This window comes from Mercenaria mercenaria, chromosome 11 (genome assembly GCF_021730395.1).
Source record: "Mercenaria mercenaria strain notata chromosome 11, MADL_Memer_1, whole genome shotgun sequence".
NCBI lineage: Eukaryota > Metazoa > Mollusca > Bivalvia > Venerida > Veneridae > Mercenaria > Mercenaria mercenaria.
Genome location: NC_069371.1, coordinates 69,599,112 through 69,617,708, shown reverse-complemented (window position 1 = coordinate 69,617,708; position 18,597 = coordinate 69,599,112). Strand labels below are relative to the sequence as shown.

The 18,597-nt window shown below is 34.9% G+C and overlaps 3 protein-coding genes across 3 annotated transcripts; 2 read left to right on the top strand and 1 right to left on the bottom strand.

Moving 5' to 3' along the window:
* Positions 1–1,771: 1,771 nt before the first annotated feature.
* On the bottom strand, positions 1,772–4,831 carry LOC123531089 (serine-enriched protein-like). The gene is made up of 5 exons (XM_045311871.2): positions 4,744–4,831; positions 3,842–4,088; positions 3,060–3,253; positions 2,572–2,650; positions 1,772–1,853 (listed from the first exon to the last, which is right to left on the bottom strand). Exons 1-5 carry the CDS (start codon positions 4,829–4,831, stop codon positions 1,772–1,774), a joined length of 690 nt encoding a protein of 229 aa, XP_045167806.2.
* A 2,382-nt stretch (positions 4,832–7,213) lies between these two features.
* On the top strand, positions 7,214–8,800 carry LOC123531088 (serine-enriched protein-like). The gene is made up of 3 exons (XM_053518322.1): positions 7,214–7,724; positions 7,909–8,144; positions 8,414–8,800. Exons 1-3 carry the CDS (start codon positions 7,582–7,584, stop codon positions 8,626–8,628), a joined length of 594 nt encoding a protein of 197 aa, XP_053374297.1. The 5' UTR covers positions 7,214–7,581; the 3' UTR covers positions 8,629–8,800.
* A 6,048-nt stretch (positions 8,801–14,848) lies between these two features.
* LOC123531087 (serine-enriched protein-like) lies at positions 14,849–17,034 on the top strand. Its single transcript, XM_053518181.1, has 5 exons — positions 14,849–14,942; positions 15,104–15,205; positions 15,258–15,381; positions 15,590–15,825; positions 16,607–17,034. The coding sequence occupies exons 1-5, from the start codon at positions 14,849–14,851 to the stop codon at positions 16,810–16,812; spliced, it is 762 nt and encodes a 253-aa protein (XP_053374156.1). The 3' UTR covers positions 16,813–17,034.
* Positions 17,035–18,597: the final 1,563 nt, after the last annotated feature.

Here is an 18,597-nt window from a genome sequence, read left to right as displayed (position 1 = left end):
ATCCGATAACAACTTTGTTACCTGTATAATCGTATTTATGGTGTTAAGCCGTCATTTACAAATAAAATACAAGAGACGTCACGTGCTGACAAGAATTATTCCATATCGCACACCATATCGTTGAGGAAATAAGACTGAGTCGGAACATTTCTAAAATCAGAATTTAAGGGCATGTTTTTTTTTATGTTTACATTTTATGGTCACTTTATTACTCAGCAAAAAAAAAAAAGAATGAGCCGCACCATAGAAAACCAACATAGTGGCTTTGCGACCAGCATGGATCCAGACCAGCCTGCGGATGGCAGTCTGGTCAGGATCCATGCTGTTCGCAAAGCCACTATGGTTTTCTCATGGGAAACTGTTTACGAAACATGGATCCTGACCAATGCGCGATGTGCATTGAGATCCATTCTTGGCTGTAAGAGCCACTATGTTGGTTTGCAGTCATGGCGCTAAAATTTTTTGACAGGTAAGTTATCTTTCAAATAAAAAGTCTTAATAAAATTCATGGACTTGTTAAGCAGCGTACTACTACGTATACGTAAAAGTGGCACTGTTTTGGCAAAACATTGTTTTTGTAAAGGAAGTAATCATCATGAAACTTTAACATAACATGTGTTCAAAGCATAAATATTAATATGTAAATATTTAAATGAATATTGATCACTTTAAAGACATTCAAAATTAAAAACTTTTCGCCGAGAGATTTTTCAAATTTTATCATTTTTGGGGGAGATAATCGGTATTGAAGTTAACATTGATGCCTATGGGAAATATATAATTTCTTTGATTATGAGGATATCAAGTTTCGACAAAATTTTGTGGTAGAAAGCTGCATTATATAATTCTGATACAAATATTAAAAAAGAAATCTTAAATTCCCCATAGGAAAAAGGAGAAAATCATTTTTTTTCTAGTTTTTAGTGGAGATAACTCATGAAAAAAAAAAATCAGGTGAGGTAATCTAAAGGAATTTTTTGAGAACTTATATACCTTGTCAATATGCACCTTATTTCTATCGTTTGACATTTTAAAGCTTAAATTATCAAGTTGTATGTACGCTTTTGATGAAATTGATGCCTATTACACCATGTTATCCTTAAGTAAACTACATCAAGGTTATTCTGGGCCCGTATTTGTAAATGTTTGAAGTCTGAAACTTAGACTTAAGAATGGCAACTATAACTTTCTTGTAGCGCTGCCTGTACCTGTAGTGTGAATTCATTACTCTCTATGCTATTATATAAAAAAAAAACATATTTTAGTCTTGGAGTTTTGGACTTAAAACGTTAATGAATTCAGGTCCTGAAATTTGGCGTGCATGAATAGTCGTGAATAATACCAAATTCATTTATCACAATTTTCTTTTATTTGCAGACAGATATTTCATATCACATTAACAACAAAATAAATATATTGACATTTGTACAGAATTAATATTTACAAGTGTTATTTACCACTTAACACCAATTTTGATAAGCTTCCTACGTATTATAGCCGGGTTTGCAACTTATACAACCCAGCTTCCACTTTGTCGTGAAGTTAATCCGTAATATTGTCTTCTAATTGTAGAAGAATTTTACCAAGCGCCACTGTCCGGTGCCGCCAATCCTACGTTCCAGCTTCCTACGTATTATAGCTGGGTTTGGGAACGTCAGTGTCGCACACACACCTTGTCGACTGAAGATGACACACTCGTTTAGTTCTGTGCTTTGTTCATCCTCAAGTTGGAAGGATAGGGTTGAGTTAGTCTTGCTCGGGTAGAGCTAATTTAATGCTCGGGTTCAAGCGTAAGAATTTCTGGAGGAGCTGATGGCGGATGCAGATCTCTGCCTTTCCATCGTGCAATAAATCTGTAAAAGTCAAATAAAAGAAATACGTGAATAACAATCTAATATACTGTGTAATGTGTGGATTCATAGAAATACGAATCATCACTTTAAATTGTTCATATTTTTTTTCAAGAATTCATACATTTCGTGGCACCCACTTCTCATTTGTCGATATGACTATGACAGACAGTCGGGATTAAGCGATGCAATGTAGCATAGCATACACAATTTCCCACACAGACAGTTGAGACAGTTCTCAATCACTTCATTAAAGGGAGACCCTTAATGAAGCGCTTATTTTGGTGTGTGTGTGTGTGTGTGTGTGTTGGTGGGAGAGGGGGTCGAAGGGAGCACTGCTGGTAGTCTGAATACCCACAACGCCCATAAATAAGAGTCATTTTGAGCGGGTAAAGAAAGAGAGAATAAAAGAAAGAAGCCGAGTTAGAAGATATTTCGAGGCTGAGATATTTCATTGAAAATGACTAAAAGAAAAAAGAACTGACATTTAAGGAACGAGTTTCTAAATAAACTTAGCTTTCTACTCAATCCTTGATTTGTGTCAATGTATGTTTGCTGTATATCTGCTGAATATAAATATTGTTTAAACCAACTGACAGTTATAATACTAATAAAAAGAAAATTAATTATGTATCTACTCACTGTATTGATTATTTCATTAGCTTTTCTGTGATTTTGGTAGGCCCTAGCAGACGATAAAATAACATCTCCGCAACCATACTCTATTCGCCGGTCCATATACTCCCAACAAGCTTGTTCAAGGTCCTTCAACTCAAACTGGTCTGCTCCGCACAGTAACCCTGAAGAAAAACAAAAAGAAGTTTTGGGGTGAAGAGATGATCGCCGTCTGATTATGTGTTGCTGTTAAAATATTCGCAGTTTTTAAAATGACTCTTTCACTGTATTTGTATCTATTTATCTTGAAATGGGTTGGTGTGGCTTATAAACAATAAAAGCCTGTAAGATTGAGGTTGTAAATGAGTTCATATTTGTTCAGTCATCTTTCTGTATGACTATAAATATATAGTATAACATCTCTTTAGGACACCTCAAAACGAGCAAACAATCCTTTACAAAGATTGATTTTTTTCGTTCCCGTAACTTTAAAGATAGAATTCTTCGTAAATTAACCTTTTTAGAGATTCTCTTTACAACAAACACCTTTTAAGTCTCTCCAAGGGTGTTCGCTCTAGACACTGTATGACTTACCGAAAACGGTGGAATCTGAGATGGTGGCCGTACCGCTGTGAACGAATTGCATAAGCATTCGGAACACCTCGGCGTCATATTTCCTGACAGGAATGGTAAGTCGGTCTCCATAGTGACGTAAAGGAGAAGGTTTGGCGTATTTCAGCCCCGTCTCACGTATATTCAGGTGCTTGATTATAAGCTGGTACAGGACTCTGAAAATGGACAAAAACATGTATTTGAAATTGTTTTGAAGAGATTTATGAATCACGAGTCAGTGTTTATGCAAACGAGTAAAGCATATATCGGCGCGGACCAGAAACTCACCGCCGCCGTCCTAGTTGGAAAAACTGTATGACCTCGAAAACTGTATTTAAATTAACTGATTCTTAAACAAGTGATATTCTGTCACAAGAGTTTATATCTGACAACATGAACTTCATTCTTGATAAGCGATCGGTGATTGTGGTTCCAGTGCAGTATCTCAATCATAACAACTACCCTATCAGTAAGACCAACTTTGAAGTTGACCACTGACCACTCAGTTTCCCTACCGCTGCTTTCGTTTATCATTTTAAAATGAACAGTGTATTCGTTCAGATGGTTAGATATGTAACTACTCGGGCTAACTCCCTAGTGATTCCATTCTTGCGCATTTGAACTTTGAACCGTGATAAATCTGGCGACAAATCACTCGAAGGCCTTTTTTTATTTGTTAATTTAACCATTAGTAACCCAATAGTAAAATCACGTTAAACTGTGACCAAGAAACCATGTATGAAATAAAATTCAAGATAACGTACTTGCTTCGGGTCCCAAGAATGGCTCGAACTCCATGCACGGGTATTTCACGTGGCCCGACAAGGAACGTGACGTCACACATCTCTGGAATTTCCATGATAAGTCTCAGACTCTCACAAAGAGCGTGTGTGCTTTTAACCCGTGCACTCACGTGTTCATTATCTTGACGACCCGTTGGAATTTTATAGTCATGGGACCTTGCTGGTACTTCTGCTTCGGAATCCGTAGATTCATATCCCGAAGATGACTCTAAAAAAGTAAAACAGCAAAAGTTATATAAGAGTCATTTAAATCAAAGTTCAGTTAAAAATATAAATTAAAGTTCAGTTAAAGGTAACATCTTTACACCGTACGCAATACTAGTTCTGGCTACCATAGATTAACAAATTTACGTTTTTAATTTTTCAGACGATCGCCGCATATAATAATAATAATAATAATAATAATAATAATAATAATAATAATCTAGTCAGTCTAACATAATTATGGTCCTCTAACATGATAATGTGAAAATTCATCCTCAGTACGTAACATAGACAGTGAAGTGAAAGACATGAATCAAAATAAAGTATTATATATGAACAAATTAATTCTTAGTGGCATTAACAGTATGCAGTGCAATAAATAGAGATTAAGATAAGATGAAATTATGTACAAGTGTTGAAAGAATAAATGTTGTTTTTTTCTGTAATCCGCACACTTGAGTAGCAGCATCTGCAAGTTTTCTTTTACTGGCAACGGTCAATGATTCCATAATAGCAAATGAATATCTCTGAAGCTGAAATATTTTTAGGTTGCGCAGTATAATTTTTCCGTTATACATTATATTTATATTATTAAAGAATCTACATTTACATTGCTATCAAGGAGAAAGACATTGCAGAAAAAAATTAAGAAGAAATACCTTCATGTCTTGCATAATTTTCAAAACACCTTCCGTCAAAGCTATCCTCATGTTGCAGCAGAGGCTGTTTTAACTCACAAGTTGCCATGATTTAGAGTTTCCTTTTTTAGTAATGTAATTTTCCTGGTTCTGTTGGCAAGCCAAGCTGTGAAATGAATTAACTGTGTAAAATTTAAGTCTATAAGCTTGGTATGGAAACGTTTCAAAAAATGTCAACAATGCCTGATTTTTATTCTGTCACGTCATAATTTGGACATTTTGACAAATCATATTTGTAAAATGCAATCTAATTGGTCAAATTGTTCGCATAAAATGTCAACTGTAACACCATTGGTTATTTCCAATGCCAGGATCGTGTGAAGTGTTTGAAAGTAATATACTTGCTAATTGGTTTGTAATTAGGTCAAGGAAACTAAATAGACAGTTTCATTTACTCAATCAAACAACCGACAAACAAGAAATCAGCCAGACATATGTCTTTCACACCTAATTAACCTTTGATCTTCTTTCAAATTCCAAAAAAAAGATTTCCGTGTAATTATAAAATAATAACCTGGGAATGGAGTAGTAATTCGGACCAAAGTAATTGGAAACCATACGGCATACGTCTTCACATTTACTTAATATGCCCTAACTCTTGTAAAATGTTTTACTCTATAGACCCAAACTGCTCATTAATAATATATCTAAATGATGCTTTCTAGACCCTATAAATGTAAAATTCACGAACACCATTTTTTTTTATTAAGGTTTCCCCTCACAATTAGGAGAAGGATTGCTTAACTTGGCAACAGAGGAATGTACGACCCATTACATATCACAACCCTACCGATTTTAGAGAACATTCACAACAAGAATATTCTAATAATTAATAAAGGGAGCGGGGAAAGAGACCTCATCCCCTTGGCTAGAATTTGATCTTTGTTCATCAAAAACATGTCAGATAAAATTGCTTTGGATTTTTTTAAAGCTGAAAAGGGGCTTAATTTTGTAAACTGTATGTTGGAAATGTGGCAACTGGTTCAAAATGGTCATTTCATGGTGCCAAACATTATGAAAGCATTCTGTATACTGATAATGTTGACCCGTTGGTCTAATGGTAACACCCTTGACTGTCAATCTAGAAGTCCATGATTCGAATCCAGATCAAGCACCGGAAATTTCTGGTGTGCTCTTGAAGGCCAGACCTTTCCAAGAAAAGTCGGATTCACGCGTATTTGTGTTATACGAACCAGACACCAAGAGCTAGATTAAGTCAAGTCTGATTATAAAAAGAGGCATTATTTAATTAAACTAAGTATGTAATTGACATTGAGGTCACCTCAATTAATTTTTTTTTTGGATTTGAACAGTGCACGATAGTTCAAAGCCTGTTTTCAGTAACTTTAACCAAATTTTCTATTTAAGGGATATTTTGTCAAAATAAAGATAGTTTTTGCCTGTTTCTGTGATGTTACTAAAATATGCCGAAGACATATTGAAGTCTGAAAGCGCCAGGCCCAGCACTATGAGAAACGTGCTTACATGCAAAACTTTCATGACGTGGATGAAAGGTCTCACCATTGAAATAAATCAATGTATGATATGGAATTCTACAACAGCACTCATTGTACTTCATGTTCACTTTATTTTTCACTCCGTCAACGTTTTTTCAATTATCTGATTATTTTTTTATAAGAATACATAATGTCGTTCTAGTCAACAACATTGTAAAGAATAAAGCTTTACTCTAAATATCTTTAAGTGTACATCCCAGAAAATATGTGAAACGTGTGTTTGTGATTATAGCAAATACAGCTTATAATAACATGTCGAAATATATGGCTGTATATGTATTGTATTATCAAAACACAAGCTGAAATTATCTTAATTGTACTTTTACTTATCATTATCTGACAAAAGAAACCTAAAAATATATTTTAGCATTTCGCAAATTTTCATACAGTAAGTAAAACAAGCTAAATTAGTAATCTATGCAGATAGGTCAAATATACATTAATATTTCTAAAAACACCACATTAAAGGTAAAAATATTAATGAAATGCCATTTGTTACTTTAAAATGACACAAAAGTTCAATTCAGATTTGTGAAAAATTCGTTGCTAATTAAATCTTTAAACTAATCAAGATTTTACAAACAAACACACAAACTTGCAATTTTACATTGACATTTTCACACTGTCACATGTCATATAGATGACTATTGTATTGACCAATCAAATTGCGAAAAATTTTGCAACGGCCAATGGAAATGCATTATTTCGTCATGTGGTGGAACTCAGAATTGACAAGATTTGCTCTGTCAAAAATTGCAAAAAAGTGATCACGGTAAGCTATCAGTCAATAAAATATAAAAATCTCAAATTTCATTTACGTTTATTCATTTTCGAATACAACGTTGAACAATCAGTTAATAATTATTGTACAAACATGAATTTTTCATACTCAACACTACCATTAATGAGTGGAGCGAGAAATGATTTAGATTTATATGCCAACAAAGCTTTTGATTACGACTACGATGGTACGTTAATTATTTATTTTAAGATAGCTTTTTTAACAAACTCATTTTTTAAATTTTAAATCGACTAAACTTTAAGAAAAGTAGCATGGATTTTTGGTGTACGTGTACATATATCGACAAAAGTGATATTTAGTTATTTTTCAGTTATTTTTCATTTTTTTCTTCTATATTTTCTAGATTCTTCTTCCGGCTACGAATCTACAGACATCTCTGATGTGGATTCCTTAAAGTCTGCGGAGTCACGTGACAGTCTTGACAGCTTATCACATGACAGCTACAATAATTTCCTGCCAGCGGATGAGAAAGAAGAAGTAATGAACTTCCAAAGCACGCATGCGCTTTCCGAACATCTGAAGCTGATTCTCGCTATGCCCGAGATGTGTGACGTTACATTTATTGTTGGACCACGTGAAGTCCCCGTGCATGGAGTTCGTGCAATTATGGGCACGCGCAGCAGGTAAGACGAAAGATAGTTTACATTTAAATACTTCAAACGTATCTATTTAATTACATCTGTCGTGTTGTGTGTGTAAGACACTGGCATAGATTTTTTTTATTTGTTTTTATTTATAAAAAGAAATCAGATTCGCATAGTTTCACCTATTTTTACATGTTTTCATATATCTCCACATTTTTTTCAGAATTATGTATCAACTTATTTTGAAACACATGCATATGAGTGCAGCTGACGAAGAAACAAACGCCAAAAAGAACAAAAAATCAAAGAAGAACACGTGCAACAGGTCTGTCGGAATTAGCCGGTCATTATCGCAGAGACTAGTTATCCCCGTGAAGAAATACGATTCAGAGGTGTTCCGAATGCTCGTCCAGTTTATCCACTGCGGCAGTGTGACTATAACCGAGGAAACTGTAGCTGGTAAGTATACTTCGCTCATGCATAATCACTTACTGGCAAAATAATATAAATATCCTCAGACAGGACTTTCTAAAAATGAAACATTGTTAAATAAACAATGTACAGTTAAACATTTAAATATGCTGTTTAAACGATAGTCCGTAACACAGCGACATTTGTCCGAGAGAAATACTATCATACTATATCTTTATCTATTTTCCGTATATTTATGAAGAAAATAAAAGCACTTGCACACATATATATGTACAGGATATTTTCTATTATTTCAGGTTTATTTTGTGCTGCCGCGCATTTCGAGCTGTCTGATTTGAGTAAAGCATGTTTAGATTTTGTTGAGAGGTGTCTGAATGCCGGTCGAGCTGAGAAGCTACTCGTTTATACAAGATGTTACAGTCACCACAAGGCTACAAAGATGCTATTTGATCAGGTAAATGTCACTTACAATAAACCGTCAATACTTTTTCTTATCGTTAAAACCTTTTAACGAAACTTAGAAAGTATTTCAATATCGAAAAAAGTCATCTCCAATTTATGATTCTGCCCGTTACCTGCATAAAAACAAGTAGTAACAGATAATTCTGTTTGCCGAAAACCAAACTGCTATATAGATGAATACAATTGTTTTTCCACTGAACTGTGTTTGATACACAACTTAACCCCCCCCCCCCCCCCAAAAAAAAAAACCCCCAACAACAACAAAAAAACCCAACAAAACAACAAAAAAACCAAAAAACAACAAAAAAAAAAAACGAAAATCAGAATCATGAATATAAAATATAGTTATATATAAATATATATTGTGCATTTTGAAGACTGACACACAAGCTTCTGTTTATTGAATTGTTTTATCTGTCTTTTTCAGATTTATTCAGTGTTGGACAGACGCTGCATTGCCAGGCTGGAAGAAACTGCCGTGTAAAGACATTGCCACGTGCAACTTTGTCACGTGTGTGAATACAATAACAATATTTCTACAAAATGTGCTTGAATCGCTATTTATTGTTGTCTGTTATTAATGTATGTTACCAGTTGTTGTTGACTTTTATTATTACTGATCGTTGTTGATTCACAGAATTAAAATGTATAAAACAATGTCGTATTCTTTTTATTTTCATTATTTTTTTTTTGTCATTGATTTAATAACCACAATGACGCTAGATACGCCCGCTAAGCTCAATAGGGAGAACACTGATCGAGGGATCGCGAGTTCGATCCCTGGGCGAAATGTTCTCAAAAGACATTGGGTCTGAAATCATTGGTCCTCCACCATTGATTCATGTAGAGAAGTTGGCAGTTACTTGCGGGGAACAGGTTTTTACTGGTATGGAATCCAGGAACACTGGTAAGGCTGAATGCCAAACGTTACAGGTACTGTTGGAAAATGGCGTTAAACTTCATAACAAACTGTGACGCTAGATTTCAGAATCATAATTAGGAAGTCGTTTAGGTCAAGTACAGTGTTACGAGGTTATTTCATTGCCACATTCCTGTTTACACGGTAGTTCTACATGCTTATATATGTCCTGGTGAGCAGTTCCTGGACCTATGTCATGATTCAGAACAAACACAAAACTATCCGCTTTTAGTAAGATATAGTGGACACATTTAAGGTTATAAGTCTCCTCCACGAGAGGAACATAGACTGAAGTTAAAAAGTTAACTGTTTTTTTTTTCAAAGCAAGTGTGTTGTAAACAAAAACAAGTAAACGAAGTATTGCAATGCAATACAAAATCCCTTTGCATGGGAAGTCGTTGATAAATTTGCATATATATCATATAGCATCGATAAATATAAAAAAGTATTAAATTTCAATTTTGATAACATTTGATTTTAATATTGGTGGGAAAATAAGAGAAAAAAATGTAAGAAATCATATCAAAGGGAGGTAATACACTTCCAAGTTCTTTTTTAATTGGGCCCATATGACACATAAACTTATATTAAAACATTATACAGACTAAAGAGGAAAAGATCATTGTCGACTTTTGACCTTCAAGTATACCTTGACCTTTGAGCTAGGAGTCAAGGTATTGTGTATGATACTTCCTCTCATTATGGGGTGTGTGTGTGTGTGTGGGGGGGGGGAAGGCATTGATGTCAAATAATATTAAAATCCCTTAAAAAAAATTTTGACTCTCAGCCTCAGTGACCTCGACTTTTCAATTCGGGATAAGGGTGTCGTGCAACACACTCCCACTTATTATGCCAAGTAATATTGATATCCCTTAATGGATGACAGAGTTATGTACCGGACAGAAAAAATAATAAACCATATTCACCTTTGACCTCCAAATGTGACATTGACCTTTGAGATAGGGGTCTGAGTGTTGCGCATGACACATTGTCTTATTATGGGGTACATTTGTGACAATGTTATTCTAAAATTCTTTTATAGATTGCCGAGTTACAGGACGGACAGGTAAAAAGCCCTCTTAACTTTTGACCTCAAAGTGTGACCTTGACCTTTGAGCTAGGGGTCCGAGTTTCGTGCATGCCATCGTCTCATCGAGGTGTGTATTTGTGCCAAGAAATATTTAAATCCTACTTTACGTGAATAATGACAAGTTCATCTGTCACAATTTTATTTTATATCATATCACTCAATTAATTAACAACAAAATAAATATTATAATATTTGTACAAAGTTACAAGTTTTATTTACAATTCAGTACCAATGTTGATAATCACACATAAACTATCTAAAAACAAGGAAAGGTAGTGGACCCGTAATGACGATCGGCAAACTCCGTATTCTCCGAGTGCGATTTCGGCATTCTCCGCTTTTAACGGAAGGCTTCGTGCGCGTTGAAGTATTTTTAAGTCCGAAGTATACCGAACTGTCCACAGAGAATACGTCATCTCACGGAAATTGCCGAGTGTTATCATAAAGCACTTATCACGTGACTTAATATATAGATCATGTCTTATTGCTGCGTTGCCGTCAGTTGCACTGTCCTAAACACACTAGTTTTCACTCTGGTAGTTACAAACACAGCGGTTTTAGTAAATCAATATTGCGACGCAACTTTTTCGCATATTGCATAAGTCTTCTCACTGCAGAAGAATACACTGTTGATGAGGACTTCTTTCCAGTAATTGGATTACAGTCCATGCCAGGCGCCGCACTTACTACATTCCAGATATTCTAGTTGCGTGTCGTACACACACATACACACACCGTGTCGACTGAAGATGACACCCTCGTATAGTTCTGCGCTTCGTTCTTCCTCACGGTGGAAGGACAGAAATGGGTAAGTCTGGATACTGGATTTTGTCTTTCGATCGTGCAATAAATCTGTAATAATATTAAACAAAAGAAATAATAATATTAAAAGCAAGAAAACTGAGTAACCACCTGATTCATAGAATACGAGTCATCAAGGTCGGTTTAATGGACGGAGCTTTGTTGATTTTTCCCATCTAGAGTATCAACTTCTTATTTATCTATAACTTGTTGTCATTTATGTAAAAAAGGGGGGAAATATTTCTATTTAGGGTAACTACTTAAGACTACAAGCACGCACTGTATTTCTACATCTTATTGATTGGTTAGCCAGTACTCTTATCTCCTTGTCAGTCATAAAAATAGTTTCTCCGTTTACCATGTGTTATAAACTTACCTAGTATAACACACGGCTGTATACATGTATGACTTCTTTAGGCTACAAACACGTGCTATATTTCTACATTACTTATTGTTACTGGGTTTAACCAGTTTATTCATCTGATTGATATTCTCAATCATGCACTGGTAGAAATATCATGTGTTGAACCTACCTAGTACTGTACATAGCTCTACACATGTATGACTTCTTTAGACTACAAACACGCACTATATTTCTACATTGTTTATTGTTAATGTGTTTAACCAGTAAACTTATCTTTTTGCCATTCCCAATCATGTATTGATAAAATATTTTTCGCTTCACACAGCTGCTACTTTAGATTACAAACACGCACTACATTTTACGTTATGGTAGCAAGGTACATTAGATGCGAAAATTTTGGGCACGGACGGTCTTACGTGTAGCGAATCGCAATATTGCACTTCCCCTATGAGCAAAATTAGGGTGGCCATTTTATAAATTGCGTGCATGTTTTGTGCTTTTAATTAATTAATGGCAAGATCAGGATTCTCATACAAGAATAAAGAAAGTTATCGAAACGGAAGGTTTACACCATCCATGAAAAATAGCATGCCAAAATCATCAATTTCGCACCTTTTGAACAGCCTACAATGATCCCGCAGCAAGAACAATGTCCAATTTTATTGCATTTCTCAGTTTAATGGTCCTTACTGAATGTCAGGACATAAACGGAATGGGGGCCCATCCAGCTCGTTTTTTCACAAAATAACGAAAATGTTCCTGAGTATCAAACAACAAGCACAGAACCCTTCCGTGATTTGAATTTTTCCGCGAAAAGGTGTCTCATTGATCATACAAAGCTACCAGCAGTTAGTTTTCCAACTGACATCAGAATTGGTCAATTTCCAATGTCAGGATCGTGTGAAGTGTTTGAAAGTAATATACCTGCTAATTGGTTTGTAATTAGGTCAAGGAAACTAAATAGACAGTTTCATTTACTCAATCAAACAACCGACAAACAAGAAATCGGCTAGACATATGTCTTTCACACCTAATTAACCTTTGATCTTTTTTCAAATTCAAAAAAGATTTCCGTGTAAATATGAAATAATAACCTGGGAATGGAGTAGTAATTCGGACCAAAGTAATTGGAAACCATACGGCATATGTCTTCACATTTACTTAATATACCCTAACTCTCGTAAAATGTTTTACTCTAGTATAGACCCAAATTGCTCATTAATAATATATTTAAATGATGCTTTCTAGACCATATAAATGTAAAATTCACGAACACCATTTTTTTTATTAAGGTGTCCCCTCACAAATGGGAAAAGTATTGCTTAACTTGGCAACAGGGGAATGTACGACCAATTATATATCACAACCCTACCGATTTTAGAGAACCTTCACAACAAGAATATTTTAATAATTAATAAAGGACCTCATCCCCTTGGCTAGAATTTGATCTTTGTTCATCAAAAACATGTCAGATAAAATTGCTTTGGATTTTTTTAAAGCTGAGAGGGGGCTTAATTTTGTAAACTGTATGTTGGAGATGTGGCAACTGGTTCAAAATGGTCATTTCATGGTGCCAAACATTATGAAAGCATTCTGTATACTGATAATGTTGACCCGTTGGTCTAATGGTAACACCCTTGACTGTCAATCTAGAAGTCCATGGTTCGAATCCAGATCAAGCACCGGAAATGTCTAGTGTACTCTTGAAGGCCAGACCTGGTTCTTTCAAGAGAAGTCGGATTCACGTGTATTTGTGCTATACGAACCAGACGCCAAGAGCTAGATTAAGTCAAGTCTGATTATAAAAAGATGCATAATTTAAATTAAAACTAGAGTTATGTAATGTGACATGTGAGGTCATCTCAAGTCTAAGTTTTATTTGGAATTCGAAAACAGTCGGCAGGATAGTTTCAGAGAAGCCTGCTTTCATGTAGAACTTTAACCAAAATTTCTGAGTTTAAAAGGGGCATTTTTTGTCAAAATAAAAGATAGTTATTTTTCTCGTCTTGTGATGTTATCTAATAATGATGCCGAAGATATAATATTATGTGAAGTCTGAAAGCGCCAGGCCCAGCACTATGAGAAACGTGCTTACATGCAAAACTTCCATGACGTGGATGAAAGGTCTCACATTTGAATCAATCAAGATAGATAAGTAAGAAAACCCTGTAAACTTACAGGAACTGGTAGTTATTGAACAATGTAATCGGCCAGGATCCGGTCAAAAATGTAGGATATGGAATTCTACAACAGCACTCATTGTACTTCATGTTCACTTTATTTTCATTCCGTTAATGGATTTTCATTTATCTGATTATTTCTTATAAGAACACATAAAGTCGTTCTAGTCAACAACATTGTAAAGAATAAACTTTACTCTAAATATCTATAAGTGTACATCCCAGAAAATATGTGAAACGTGTGTTTGTGATTTTAGCAAATACAGCTTATAATAATATGTCGAAATATATGGCTGTATATGTATTGTATTATCAAAACACAAGCTGAAATTATCTTAATTGTACTTTTACTTATCATTATCTGACAAAAGAAACCTAAAAATTTATTTTAGCACTTCGCAAATTTTCATACAGTAAGTAAAACAAGCTAAATGAGCAATCTATGCAGATAGGTCAAATATACATTCGTATCTTGAACTCTTAATGTTTCTAAAAACACTACATTAAAGGTAAAAATACTAACGAAATGCCATTTGTTAACTTTAAAATGACACAAGTTCAATTCAGATTTGTGAAAAATTCGTTGCTAGTTAAATCTTTAAACTAATCAAGATTTTACAAACAAACAGGCAAACTTGCAATTTTACATTGACATTTTCACACTGTCACATGTCATATAGATGACTATTGTATTAACCAATCAAATTGCGAAAAATTTTGCAGCGGCCAATGGAAATGCGTTATTCCGTTACGTGGTGGAACTCAGAACTGACAAGATTTGCTCTGTCAAAAATTGCAAAAAAAGTGATCACGGTAAGCTATCAGTCAATAAAATATAAAAATCTCAAATTTCATTTACGTTTATTCATTTTCGAATACAACGTTGAACAATCAGTTAATAATTATTGTACAAACATGAATTCTTCATACTCAACACTGCCATTAATGAGTGGAGCGACAAATGATTTAGATTTATATGCCAGCAAAGCTTTTGATTACGACTACGATGGTACGTTAATTATTTATTTTAAGATAGTTTTTTTTTTAATTTTTTAAATTTTAAATCGACTAAAATTTAAGAAAAGTAGCATGGATTTTTAGTGTACGTGTACATATATCAACAAAAGTGATATTCAGTTATTTCTAATTTTTTTCTTCTATATTTTGCAGATTCTTCTTCCGGCTACGAATCTACAGACATCTCTGATGTGGATTCCTTAAAGTCTGCGGAGTCACGTGACAGTCTTGACAGCTTATCACATGACAGCTACAATAATTTCCTGCCAGCGGATGAGAAAGAAGAAGTAATGAACTTCCAAAGCACGCATGCTCTCCGAACATCTGAAGCTGATTCTCGCTATGCCCGAGATGTGTGACGTTACATTTATTGTTGGACCACGTGAAGTCCCCGTGCATGGAGTTCGTGCAATTATGGGCACTCGCAGCAGGTAAGACGAAAGATAGTTTACATTTAAATACTTCAAACGTATCTATTTAACTACATCTGTCGTGTTGTGTGTGTAAGACACTGGCATACATTATGTAAAGTTTAGTAAAACATTTATTTCTTTATTTGTTCTTGTTTATAAAAAGAAATCATATTCGCATAATTTCACCTATTTTACATGTTTTCATATATATCCACATTTTTTTCAGAATTATGTATCAACTTATTTTGAAACACATGCATATGAGTGCAGCTGACGAAGAAACAAACGCCAAAAAGAACAAAAAATCAAAGAAGAACACGTGCAACAGGTCCGTCGGAATTGGTCGGTCATTATCGCAGAGACTAGTTATCCTCGTGAAGAAATACGATTCAGAGGTGTTCCGAATGCTCGTCCAGTTTATCCACTGCGGCAGTGTGACTATTACCGAGGAAACTGTAGCTGGTAAGTATACTTCGCTCATGCATAATCACTTACTGGCAAAATAATATAAATATGCTGACAGGACTTTCTAAAAATGAAACATTGGTTAAATAAACAAATGTACAGTTACACCTGCTGTTTAAACGATAGTCCGTAACACAGCGACATTTGTCCGAGAGAAATACTAATATGAATTAAGGCACCGCCTAGCATTGGGGATTTATCTTTTATATATCCGCTTAGAAAGAAATATTCAACGCTCAAGAAAGTGAAACTTTGCTCTAAACTGTAGTTTACATTTATTGTCATCATACCTCTTACAGCGAATATCATACTTTGCAAAATTTACCGAAGCCATGCCGGTGACGTCATTCAGCGTTCTCGCACTAGCTTTTAGAATATTGTTTTGTTTGTTTGCACTCCACGCAGAAACTTGACGGTCTTTACACTTCCTTACTGTTTTAAAAGTGTTTTTCAGTTGCATGTACAGTTTTCATTACGAAAAAGAAGTAAAAGAATCATGTTAGCGCGGTTTACGAGTTTCTATGACTGATTCGGGGTGCTCGGATGTTCATAAAGACAACCAGTCAGCGGATTTTACATAAACCGGAACCGGAAAACATCGAAAAAATTGCCTCAGTATATGCAAACAGCAAAGACGAATATCTATATACGGACGTTACCGTCTCGGGGATTTTCATCCCCTATTATAATATATCTTTATCTATTTTCCGTATGTTTATGAAGAAAATAAAAGCACTTGCAAATATATATATATACAGGATATTTTCTATTATTTCAGGTTTATTTTGTGCTGCCGCGCATTTCGAGCTGTCTGATTTGAGTAAAGCATGTTTAGATTTTGTTGAGAGGTGTCTGAATGCCGGTCGAGCTGAGAAGCTACTCGTTTCTACAAGATGTTACAGTCACCACAAGGCTACAAAGACGCTATTTGATCAGGTAAATGTCACTTACAATAAACCGTCAATACTTTTTTCTTATCGTTAAAAACATTATAAAGTATTTCACTATCGAAAAAGTCATCTCCAATTTATGATTCTGCCCGTTACCTGCATAAAAACAAGTAGTAACAGAATTCTATTTTCCGAAAAAGCAAACTGCTATATAGACGAAGACAACTGTTTTTCCACTGAACTGTGTTTGATACACAACTTAAAAAACAACCAAAAAAACAAACAAAAAACAACAACAACAACAAACAAACGAAAATAAGAAGCATGAATATAAAATATAGTTATATATAGGGCATTTTGAAGACTGCCACACAAGCTCCTGTTTATTGAATTGTTTTATCTGTCTTTTTCAGATTTATTCAGTGTTGGACAGACGCTGCATTGCCAGGCTGGAAGAAACTGCCGTGTAAAAACATTGCCACGTGCAACATTGTCACGTGTATGAACACAATAACAATTTTTCTACAAAATGTGCTTGAATCGCTATTTATTGTTCTCTGTTATTTAATGCATGTTACCAGTTGTTGTTGACTTTTATTATTACTGATCGTTGTTGATTCACAGAATTAAAATGTATAAAACAATGTCGTATTTTTTTTATTTTCGTTTTATTTGTCATTGATAAACCACAATGACGCTAGATACGCCCGCTTAGCTCATTAAGGAGAACACAGATCCACGGATCGGGGGATCGCGAGTTCGGTGCCTGGGTGAAATGTTCTTAAAAGACATTGGGTCTGAGATCATTGGTCCTCCATCATTGATTCATGTAGAGAATCTGGCAGTTACTTGCGGAGAACAGGTTTTTACTGGTATAGAATCCAGGAACACTGGTAAGGCTGACTGTCAAACTGTTGGAAAATGGCGTTAAACTTCATAACAAACAGTGGCGCTAGATTTCAGAATCATAATTAGGAAGTCGTTTAGCTCAAGTACAGTGTTACGAGGTTATTTCATTGCCACATTCCTGTTTACACGGTAGTTCTACATACTTATGTATGTCCTGGTGAGCAGTTCATGATTCAGAACAAACACAAAACTATCCGCTTTTAGTTAGATATAGTGGACACATTGAAGGTTATAAGTCTCCTCCACGAGAGGAACATAGACTGAAGTTAAAAGTTTACTGGTTTTTTTTCCCAAAGCAAGTGTGTTGTAAACAAAAACAAGTGAACGAAGTATTGCAATACAACATCCCTTTGCATGGGAAGTCGTTGATAAAATTTGCATATATATAAAAATCTGCAGTTGTTGATTACTGATAGCATCGATAAATATAAAAAAGTATTAAATTTCAATTTTGATAACATTTGATTTTGATATTGGTGGGAAAATAAGAGAAAAAAATGTAAGAAATCATATCAAAGGGAGGTAATTCGAAGAAAATACACCTACACTTTCTTTTTTAATTGGGTCCATATGACACATAAACTTATATTAAAACATTATACAGACTGAGGAAAAGATCAATGTCGACTTTTGACCTTCAAGTATACCTTTACCTTTGAGCTAGGAGTCAAGGTATTGTGTATGATACTTCCTCTCATTATGGGTGGGGGGGGGGGGGGGGGGGGGGCATTGATGTCAAATAATATTAAATCCCTTAAGGTATGAGAGAGTTATGGACCAGACAGAAAAAACCTTTTGACCCTCAACCTCAGACTGTGACCTTGACTTTTCGATTCGGGATAAGGGTGTCGCGCAACACACGTCCACTCATTATGAGCAATATTATGCCAAGTAATATTGATATCCCTTAATGGATGATAGAGTTATGGACCGGGCAGAAAATATAATAAACCCTATTCACCTTTGACCT

Coding starts and splice junctions, on each gene's coding strand:
- LOC123531089 (XM_045311871.2), bottom strand. CDS start 4,831: ATGGCAACTTGTGAGTTAAAACAGCCTCTGCTGCAACATGAGGATAGC. Junction 4,089..4,743: donor AAATTATGCAAGACATGAAG/GTATTTCTTCTT, acceptor TTACTTTTTTAG/AGTCATCTTCGGGATATGAA. Junction 3,254..3,841: donor ATTCTTGGGACCCGAAGCAA/GTACGTTATCTT, acceptor GTCCATTTTCAG/AGTCCTGTACCAGCTTATAA.
- LOC123531087 (XM_053518181.1), top strand. CDS start 14,849: ATGAATTCTTCATACTCAACACTGCCATTAATGAGTGGAGCGACAAAT. Junction 15,206..15,257: donor CTTATCACATGACAGCTACA/ATAATTTCCTGC, acceptor CTTCCAAAGCAC/GCATGCTCTCCGAACATCTG. Junction 15,826..16,606: donor TACCGAGGAAACTGTAGCTG/GTAAGTATACTT, acceptor CTATTATTTCAG/GTTTATTTTGTGCTGCCGCG.
- LOC123531088 (XM_053518322.1), top strand. CDS start 7,582: ATGAACTTCCAAAGCACGCATGCGCTTTCCGAACATCTGAAGCTGATT. Junction 7,725..7,908: donor ATTATGGGCACGCGCAGCAG/GTAAGACGAAAG, acceptor CATTTTTTTCAG/AATTATGTATCAACTTATTT. Junction 8,145..8,413: donor AACCGAGGAAACTGTAGCTG/GTAAGTATACTT, acceptor CTATTATTTCAG/GTTTATTTTGTGCTGCCGCG.